At 40.5% G+C, this 10,629-nt stretch overlaps 1 protein-coding gene across 1 annotated transcript in view; it reads left to right on the plus strand.

The window, feature by feature from the left end:
- Positions 1 to 9,692, plus strand: part of mdfic2 (MyoD family inhibitor domain containing 2) — a 41,596-nt gene extending 31,904 nt beyond the window's left edge. The window contains exons 2-5 of the mRNA XM_086291402.1: positions 1,822 to 2,068; positions 2,201 to 2,288; positions 6,178 to 6,399; positions 9,255 to 9,692. Coding sequence (XP_086147528.1) covers positions 2,201 to 2,288; positions 6,178 to 6,399; positions 9,255 to 9,511 — 567 coding nt within the window. The 5' untranslated portion in view covers positions 1,822 to 2,068 and the 3' untranslated portion in view covers positions 9,512 to 9,692. The remainder of the gene's footprint in view (positions 1 to 1,821; positions 2,069 to 2,200; positions 2,289 to 6,177; positions 6,400 to 9,254) is intronic.
- The last annotated feature ends 937 nt before the right edge of the window (positions 9,693 to 10,629 follow it).

Raw genomic sequence — 10,629 nt, forward strand, 5'->3', positions numbered from 1 at the left:
TGTCCCAACTACCCAGTGACTAAAAGGAAGTTAATAAGAAGGAATTGTTGGTTACCTGACTCATGTACCAGAGCTCATGTTCCTTACCACAGCGGCCTGGGTTCATCTCTGCCAAAACCCCTCTCTCTCCAATTTCCTGTCTACTCTACTCTGAATAAACACCTAAAATTCCCCCAAAGCATCAGCGCTTGTAATGAAGACTTTGTTACCATTTGAGGGTACTTTTTCCCCTAACTGTCTCCTTAAGAAAAGTCTTATTTATAGCATAATTTCCCTGTTTACCACTTAACAACTCAACCACTGGTAAACCACAAACAGCATATACACCAGTCAGCCACTGGTAAAGTGGTAATTTATGAGCTTGCAATGTTCTGTTATTACACTATGAGGCACCTATGGTAGCAAATATTGTATGTGGAGGTTACTTTCAAGTGCTGCCAAGTTACCTAACCAGTTACCTCTGCTACTATTGCTCCAAACCAAGCACCAAACTGGCAAAAACTCAGTGGCATAACAACGAATCCACCCAATTGACGTCTGCCACACCCCCCTTATTCCAGTCCTTTCAGGCATCAGGGGGGTGTGGAGGAACAGGTGATCTCACCAAACATCCCACAGCACACATAGGATCCAAGGCAGCATCCCAATACCTGAAACTACAAGACAACTAAAGATGTCCCAGAGCAGTTTGGTGGCACGAAAGGGAACTATAACAATGCTTTAATGCCATGGCTTATGAGTATAAACACAGTAACAATGAATCTACGTCAAGAAGGTGTGGGTGAGTATTGGTTCTACAAACTTTAGCAACTGTAAATAATGGAGTAGACTTTAAGTGCAGCAAATGAGGTCAGAAAGATGTCACTTGGACATAACAAATTTGTACCTGAACCTGATCGCACACTGTCACTGGGCTCAGCATTAGGGAAGGCTCTAATAGGGTGGGGTGTCAGCTACAGTGGCTTCTCTGCAGATGCAGGGCAGAGCAGCTCATTTCACAGAGAGCACATTTCAATGGGAGTCAAATTAACCACGTAACCCCTGGAACCTCTCTGACTGCATGATTGACGTTGACCAGCGAAACAAAACCTGCCGCGTCACCGAGAAACAACAAGCCCAAAGAGTGGAAGTATGGTGTTGTCACACTGTCACTGTGTGCTTTTTGAAGAGCACAAGAGCACAATCTCGATTAGTCTTTTGTCTGTCACATCGTATCATCGTCACAGCACAAAGCAAACGAGAGGTGGAAGAAGAAAGAAGGCACTAGAAAACTCTTCAGGAGTTATATTTGCACTGAGTGCAGCATAGTGGGAGCTCGGTAGACAAATACTCTCACATCTTAATTTTTCAATTAGCATGACTCTTGTTCTCTAAACATATGCAAACACAGCGGGGCGTCTATTAAAATGCAACTCTAGTGTTGAGCCTAATTAGACTAAATTGGTTGGCTTGTATTCGGAGAAATTTGAATGCAGCTTCTTATCCATGCTTTACCACATGTTTTGCCCCAACAACAAACAAAACAGAACTCGCTGCCTCATGCATATGTGCCCAGCTTCGAAGGAGGGACTGAGTTAGCCTGTCTTGCCATTCTGTTCTAATGTAGCTGGGGTTTTTTTTTCTCTCACATTATTACTATAACATTATAAAATCTCTTTATTGTGTGTCCTGATTGCTTAATAATGCATTTGAATGGGGAATTATAGTTTTAATGTGATATTTCCTTTGATTATGTGATCCTCTGCACTTGCATTTTGCTTCATTATCACTTTGTAGAGGGAAATAACTCAAACTAATAAAATGTTGCTGACTTTGTACCAGTGATGTTTTGATAGGAGCAGATCTCCAGTGGGTTTTTTTTGCCAGCGTCACTGGAATATTGGAGAGCCTTACAGCACAGCAGGCAGCAGGCCAAATGGACGCTGTGCATTGCAAAAGGGATGATCTGTCTTGGGTGCGCTACGCTTTGCCGATGTAAACAGCTGCCTCCACATCCTGGACAAGAAGACTATGTTGCAGCTGGCCGCGTGACGACCCAATCCCAAGAGCGGACCAGCGCACGAAGACGGTGAGTTGCGGTAACACTGTGTTAGACATTAAGCCACGTTAGCCTCCGTTGTGTGCAGCCACATATTTTTGGCTTGAGATAATCAGGTTTGTCATACTAAATGCATTTTTTATCTGTGATGCAATGGACCAGATGGCAGATGAAACAACGCTGAGAGCTGATGCAAAACGCAAAGGGAGTGTAAACGGTGGTGAGGAGAGCTCCACATGGGTTAAAGGAGGTGAGTTGTAGATTAGGTTTGTAGAAAAACAGCTCAGTGTCACTTTGGAGTTGTCACGTCTCTTAGAAATCTCTCTTGTGATGATCTGAGATAGCCAGTGCCATCCTTACTGTTCCATCACTTTGCTTGCCTTGTGCAGTTATTTGACTTTAGTGACTGTGAACAGCCCTACAGTTTGAGAATGATTTCCCCAACAAACCCCCTGTTTTCAAATCATCTACTGTTCTTTGTTAGTTGCTTGCTTACATGCATTCTTTATAGTCTGTAGGTGATTTTTTGTTGTATACTTCCAGTTTGCATTTAGATTTTAAACATGAAGTAAAATTATCTTCAGACCCACCGCTCGGAGCAACTGTGGTGTCTAATGAGTGAGCGCGGCTCAGTGAAACACTGGAACAAAACCTGAAAAATGCATAGTATGCCCCCAGGCCTTATTTCTCTATCAGTTAATGGTCATGGGCATAGACCAGCTGCACTTCTTACTTAATTCATTTGATAACCCGAGAGCATCATGCTCATTCTCAGCTCAAACAAGTTTATTTTAACTTGTACTTCAAATAGCAATCCTTGCCTTCTTCACTTCTCATTCAATCACGGAGACATGACATGTAAAAACACAAACAATTCTAATGAGACATAAAAGAGTCTCGCATGCTGACAAAAGGTGATAACACGAGACACCATGTTTAACTCTGTTATTTGATGGGAGCAGTTGTTTTTTAAACTAATAAAATCTTAAAAATGGACAATGCGGCCCTGAGCAATGTCCATTTTTATCTCTTCTTCAAGAATTTAGGGAAAACAAATACATTTTATTCACTCTCAAAAATTAATAAATCATCGGGCATTAAATCTTAAGTAAAACACAGAAAGGAGTGGTGAATATTTCATTCGGAATAGGTGGTGAAAAAGTAAACAGTCTGCTGCCAGCAGAGTAATTCATTATTATCTGTATTAATTAACGTATTAATTAACAATAACAACCCCTTCATTCCAGAAATTCCACACTTTTCTGGGAACTACCAGCACAGGCTAGATATGTTTTTATCTTTTCATTGTGTCAGCTGTCAGAATGGGATATGGCCAGCAGCGTTTCGTTTTTCATTTCCAGTTATGTTTATCACTTATTTACTATCTTGCTGAGAGTTCAATGCAAGAGTTGATCCACAAAGATGCGTGGTAACTTTCTATTATTGAAATGTACTGAAGTCATTTACAAATCTCCCAATTACTGGATTTCCAAAAATACACAGTTTACACAACATCAGTAATGTCTTTACTTGTGCTTATCAGGATGCAGATTTTCTGTGACTGATGGCATATATATATATATATATATATATATATATATATTTATTTATTTATTAGGGGTGCAACGATGCACAAAATTCACGGTTCGGTTCGATACTTTGGTGTCACAGTTCGATATTTTTTCGATACAAAAAAATGTTCAAGCCTCTTTAATTTGTCATTTATTAAAATTATAAATGTATATTTTAACTCAAAAGTACGGTTTTTAAATGTAATGTTGCTGAAACAACAAAATAAAAAAAATAAAAAAATCTATCTGTTCGAGAAATCACTCATCTTTGGAAAAGAGAGTTTATTACAGAGAAATGGTTCTTTCCAAAATAAAAGCTATACTATCCGCTTCTTCTGGGCTATATTCTCAGCAGCATATTAAACATATCAGGTCCCCATAAATGGTAAATGGCCTGTATTTATATAGCTCTTTACTAGTCCCTAAGAACCCCAAAGCGCTTTACATATCCAGTCATCCACCCATTCACACACACATTCACACACTGGTGATGGCAAGCTACATTGTAGCCACAGCCACCCTGGGGCGCACTGACAGAGGCGAGGCTGCCGGACACTGGCGCCACCGGGCCCTCTGACCACCACCAGTAGGCAAGGGGTGAAGTGTCTTGCCCATGGACACAACGACCGAGACTGTTCAAGCCGGGGCTCAAACCGGCAACCTTCCGATTACAAGGCGAACTCCCAACTCTTGAGCCACGATCGCCCCGGAGAATCATGTGCTAACGGCTGTCTAAATGACTCTGGTAAAGTTTGTAGCATGCTTGCTTGTTGTTTTTGTCTGCTTCCACTTGTCTTTGCACTAGGATGATGTCGGAGTAAATGTGCAGTGATATTCGTTGTGTTCCCACTAGTGCTGTCAGCGTTAATCTCGTTAAAATGACATTAACGCCATAACGCAGCAAATCTCCGTTAACAAGTTACCATGGATCGCCCCATGCGTGGGGCTGGACAGCGTCAACACGTTAACAAGCTAACTGCGCTAACGCACTAGTTCCCACCAGTTGAGCATTGCGTGGCACATCTGACATACTGTTTTACTTTAGTCCATGACGCACTTACCATCAGGGTCATGCTTCACATGAAAACCAAGATAGTTCCAAACGTCAGATCTGAATGAGGATGGGGGAGGTTCAATTTCGTCTAGTGTTGAGGCGGTTGTCATATTGCAACGAGCTTAGCTTCTGTCTTGCTAGCTTGCGCTGCGCTCAGTGGATCTGCATTCGACAGTGCAGCCTAGGCGGAGTAGTCGAACGCCCGATTCACTGAGCGCTCAACACAGACAGCATCGTCAGAAGAAAAGTTGATAAAATAAATAAAAAATGTTGTATTGTTCGATACATACTCATTATGACACCTATGTCCAAATTATAACTACAGCAGACTTAAGAGCATTAATGAAATCAAAAACAGAAGCCTACATGCATATATACTAAGCATCTGACTGTTTTGGTTTAAGGTGGCTGCTCTTTTAGAATTTTCTGCTCCTTGTTTGATGTTTAAAATGCGGCAAAATACTGTGACATCCCTAACACTAGACCATATAAACTATATCTCTTAGCTTAACTTCTTGATCCCCTTGAAAAAGTAGTAAAACTTGCCACTTACTTCTGCAGCATTACATTTTTATGGCTCCAGCTCCACGTCTGTTCACTCTTGGCTATTCTGTGACCATAACTACAAAGGTCCAGAAGAACATCTCCCCAATTTTTTAATTCTCATTCTAGTCTTACATCTGTATGCTAATTTTTAGCTAGCTCTGCACAGAAAAAGAAAATATTGTGGAAATAGCCTGCTAGTTCTGAAGGCCAAACTGATAGGCCAAAATCTCTACAAAAAGGAAAAATAAATGTGATAGTGAGAAGTTGTAGGTTTTACAAGGATTTAGGTGCTTTGTTTTAAAGTTTGTGTGTGTAGGGAAAGGATGGGGCAAATGAGCTAACCCTGCTAAAGCTAACCTACGCTAAAAGTTTCCTGTATCACCATTCACGATTAGTGTATGGACTTTAGGCAGCACGGTGGTTAGCAAGAAGATCCCGAGTTCAATTCCACCATCAGGCCGGGGTCTTTCTGTGTGCAGTTTGCATGTTCTCCCCGTGTTTGCGTGGGTTCCCTCCGGGTACTCCGGCTTCCTCCCACAGTCCAATAACATGCAGTTTGTGGGGATAGGTTAATTGGAAACTCTAAATTGTCCATAGGTGTGAATGTGAGTGCAAATGGTTGTCTGTGTCTATATGTTAGCCCTGCGACAGCTGGGCGACAGCTGGGCGACAGCCCCCCCCCCCCCCCCCACAACCCTGAAAAGGATGAGCGGTTGACAATGGATCGATGGATGGACATTAGAGTGATGCCCCTACTGTTCACCACCCTAAAGTACTATGAGCAGCTTTACACAAGATTACCTGCAAACCAGTGGAACCAGTTACCTCTGCTCTCTGTACTCTTGCACATATACTTGATTTTGGGACATCTCCAGTACTCCAGTACTTATTTCAAAGACTACAGTAGATGTTGTTTGTTGATTCTTTACTGTAGGATTCATTTGTTTAACATTTCATCTATTCGACAGAAAGAATCGAAAGTGAGGTTCAAGTCAGCAGCTGGAGACTTGATACCTCTACAGAAATGGAGCCTGGGGAGACAAGCAGAGACACCAAGGCTAAGCTGCCTAGAGAGCGTGACGCCTCCGCTGCCCCTCTTTTCTCTTTGAAAATGTACCTAAGGAGATCCTCCTCTGCAGAAACGTACAGCATAGACTCTCTTTCCTCCTCGCAGCAAAGCAACACAGGAGGTAAATGACACCAGTACTTCACTCTACTGTTTAAGTCTGTCTTCAGTGCCACTTCTTTTCTCGAGACGTCATTAAAATTGTTTTGAAATTAACTTTTTATCCAAATACAGCTTTTCTGCTGTTGAAATAAATGATTAATATGCAGGATAATTATGAAAATGACAAATTGCAAGCTTTATGTCTTACTATGCTGTGAGAATGCTTAAATATAGTTAATACAATCAATTATGAAAATGTCTGAATAATTTAGAAACTCAAACTGCAGCAAAAAAGAGAAATATTAATGCAAAAAAGGCCACAAGTATCACTACTTCAGATCCAGATGCATAACTGATTACAACACAGACTGTTTATGTTCTGATGCAATTCTTTTAAACTAAAAAAATTAAATAAAACTGTAATGTTGTAACAATAACCACTGTCTTAAATATGGTTTAATATGCAAGGAAATAGAAGTATGTCTTTTTATTTATTGACAATGAGAAAAGATGTGGCTCTTGTCTTGTAGACGCAGACACACTAGAGTAAACGTCTCACAAGTGATTACAAGCAGTCGAGATGACCAACTGGTCGCCCAGAGGATGAACGTTCAACACCTTCAACCTCTGGATGATCACTTTCAATCTCAGGGCAATTGCACATGTCACCTGGCGAGAGGCAACTTGTCTCCATTCAATTGCAGTCTGTCTCGGATGATTGCAATCACTTTCCGTCAGGCCGACAAAGACCGTGCACATCAAGAGATCGTGTGCAAGCTTCAAGTGTCACAGAAAAATAATTGTTTGCGTGTAATGTTTGATGAAGCACTCCGAAGAAATACGCAAATGCTTAAAGAGAAGGAACAACAGGAGGCAGCACAGATGCAGCGCAAACTCCAAGACCCAGAGAAAGAAATGGAAGCATTGCAAGAATTTATAAACACAGACAGATTGCCAACATGTTGCAAATAAGTGTGAATTAGCCAATGAGCACAGCTCATCTGCAACACATCTAAACTGTACTCAGGTTACATTCCTCTATAAAAGCCTGCCGAGCGCCTTTATCATTTTGTAATTAAACTGCCATCCTGCTGCAACTACATTGCTATGTGTGGAGCAATTATGAACTTTAGCCTCAAATCTATGAGGTTATGGCTGGACTCTGAAAGTAGTGCCCATGAATTTCTGTTTAATTTTGTGATTTGTGGTCTTTGCTGAGTTAAAAATTACAAAGTTATCACAGTTAATCACCATATTATTGATTATAGATACCAGCTTGACCCCATTCAGTTGCATGCTGACAGCAACTGACCACAGTTACAAAGCTGTAGCACTACATACAGAGATATAACTTGGACTCATTTCTACTTCCTACCATATTAAAAGGATATGATGATGAAATACATGTAGTTTGCTCATATGTTGCATCTTATCCATTCACGAGAGTTGTTGTCATTTAGGTTGACACGAGGTTGTTTGTTGTAAAGCTGTATTGTATTGTATGGGTCCATATGCTTGACAGTGGCTGAAATATAGATGTAGACTAAATAAGCTAATGTAGGCGATTCACAGACATAATGAAACTAGCAGCAACAACAGTGGGCACCCACGATTAGTGTCACCAGTTCAGTATGAGATTAAAAGTACAATGTCTTTTTCTCTTCCCGAGTTTTGATGTTCAATATTGATTAAGCAAAAAAGTCTATATCAGCGATCCCCAACCCCCGGGCCATGGACCGGTACCGGTCCGTCAGTCGTTTGGTACCGGGCCGCAAGAGTTGAGGGTCGGGTGTGAAATTTATGGTTTTCAGGGTTTTGATTGTTATTTTTTAAATCGCTTTTATCATTAACACGGTTTCCCTGCGTCTTTGCTCGTGTGTTCTGAATAAATCTTCTTTTTTTGCACCAGTACTAGTTTTATTTTGTTGTATTTATCCACAACACCTTAAAGGCCAGTCCGTGAAAATATTGTCGAACATAAACCGGTCTGTGGCGCAAAAAAGGTTGGGGACCGCTGGTCTATATTATATATTGCCAAAGCAGAGTTGCTCTTTCACCTCTTTGATATAAAATATCCCTTCATCATTTTATCTTTTTAGATTTGTGTCATTAGTGTAACAAGTCAAATTTTGAACTATAACCAGATTTTGTGAATTCTGAGTCCAAATTTGAAGAAATGACATTAAGAATCAGTTCACAGGAATGAGACTGACCCACAACCTGTCTTCTCCAACATGTACTTGAACTAAGATCAGATTGAAACCTCCACATATTTATATAAAAGCTTAGGAGAACAGTGAAGCCTTGCAGAGGGTATACCTTCTCTGAATTCTCTGCAGTGCAAGTCATAAGGTCGTTCCTATGACACTCTTCAGTGAGTAACTGTCTGCTCATGGTCAGTGTCATTTGATGATCTCACACTTCATAGCACCCATGGGGGAACCATTTGGCAAAGCATGCTGGAAAGACACATAGCATTGTCTCACTGTAACCACAACACACGTTGGAAGTGCTCCTGGCAAAGTATACAAGAGAGACTTCTGGTAATTGATTATGTCTCCAAACAGCTTTCCTGCTTGTCTCTCTGTGAGGGAGCGAGGCATGATTTCTTAAATTATGCATGTGTAAAGGAAGGAAAGGGGGCTTTTAAAATCTTATAAGATACAAGTGAAGCCCAGCTCTTATAGGAGCAGGGATGATTTATGTCCCGAGATATAATTTAAACGCTATCTATCACTCATTATTTCAAATAGGTCATTGTAAAAGTGTGAAGGGGTTGCAGCCCTTTATGAAGACAAAAAAATGTATATTGATTTAAAAGAAGAAAAAACACACTACTGAGTACATTATTTTCCTGATCATGTGTGTCTCTCTCAGTTGACTGTGCAGGAATTGTCTTGAACTGTCTCTTCTGTCGGTTCTACGATATGATCCACATGCTACCTGACTCCTGCAAGGGACTCGCCAATCACTGCTGCCCCAGCTACAAACACGTCATTACCACAGCGGAGTCTGCATCCAGCAGTGATGATGACTCATACATAGATTTGGATTGTGGTGTGTTTGGGTCCTGTCATGATGCAAGTGACTGCCTGGAGCTGGCTATGGAGGTTTCGGAAATTTGTTATCACTAGTAGGAAACTCATAATATTCACCAGTAAAAGCAGAAACTTACCATTAAACATGTGACAGTTCAGTGTGACGTGGAGGATTTCTAAGGGCTAAAACACAAATAAATACCAGTGTGATATTACAATGATAATAAACATGCATTATTTATCTGTGTATGCTTGTGTTTATGTCTCCTAAATATATGACAAGACCTGTGTACAATGGAGACTGCCTGTTCCACTTCTTTAAATATTTAAGTATTAGATAAGGTCTACTATCCAGTCAGGTACATAAGTACTTGGGAAAAGATATACTTTTTGACATTTTACCTCTTTACACTACTACAGTGGATTTAAATAGAAAAAAGGCAGACTTTCACCTTTATTTCATTTTATTTAACAATAGTACTTCAATAACTCTTCAGCAATTACATCCTTTTTTCTTTCTTAGTGTCCTGTTATCCAATTCTGAGAAAAAACGGAAGCAGATGCTTGATTTTATGCACCTGTGACAGGGGAAGTGACTGGAACACTTGAATATAATGATTGGCATGGTTCAACTATTTAGCTAAACCACATTATTATTATTAATATTATTATTTTTGAACTCTTCTTGCCAGTTGTTATAAAACCTTACATTATAGCAGTAAAAATCACCACCTACTCTAGATACTGTGTGAGTGAATGCCTTAACAGTATGAGTAATTTAGTGTTCTGCATTTCAGTTTTACAGTATATTCACTATGCAGCAAGACGGCAGCGGCATCGCAAACAATTCAACGGCTTTGAGGCCAGCAAATTCCACTGCAGCTGTGTTGATACACACTCTAACACACCAACAAGCACTCCAACTTCAACACGATAGTCTTTCTGAAGTATGGGAAAAAAAAATCTTGAAGCCTGTCCCCTGTTGAGCGTGCCTATTTCAGTTCAAGTGCCACTGGAAACACAGGAGCTGTTAGATATGGCATTTGTAGAACACTTGTCCTTGTCACTCCCCTCAACCTCTGTTCTCAAAGACAGTTCTCTCAAGTGGTAGATTACTGTTTGGATCTCTTCAGTCTGAAATATGTCCTTGTCACATTATGGGAAATGGACACAGGAGCAACGCTGCTATGCCAGTGAGAGCGGTATACAGGACA

Source organism: Aulonocara sp. 'chitande type north' Nkhata Bay, linkage group LG5, assembly GCF_057382095.1.
Source record: "Aulonocara sp. 'chitande type north' Nkhata Bay isolate Kocher_YH1m ecotype deep benthic linkage group LG5, A_spYH_male_GT1.1, whole genome shotgun sequence".
In the NCBI taxonomy this organism is placed as follows: Eukaryota; Metazoa; Chordata; class Actinopteri; order Cichliformes; family Cichlidae; genus Aulonocara; species Aulonocara sp. 'chitande type north' Nkhata Bay.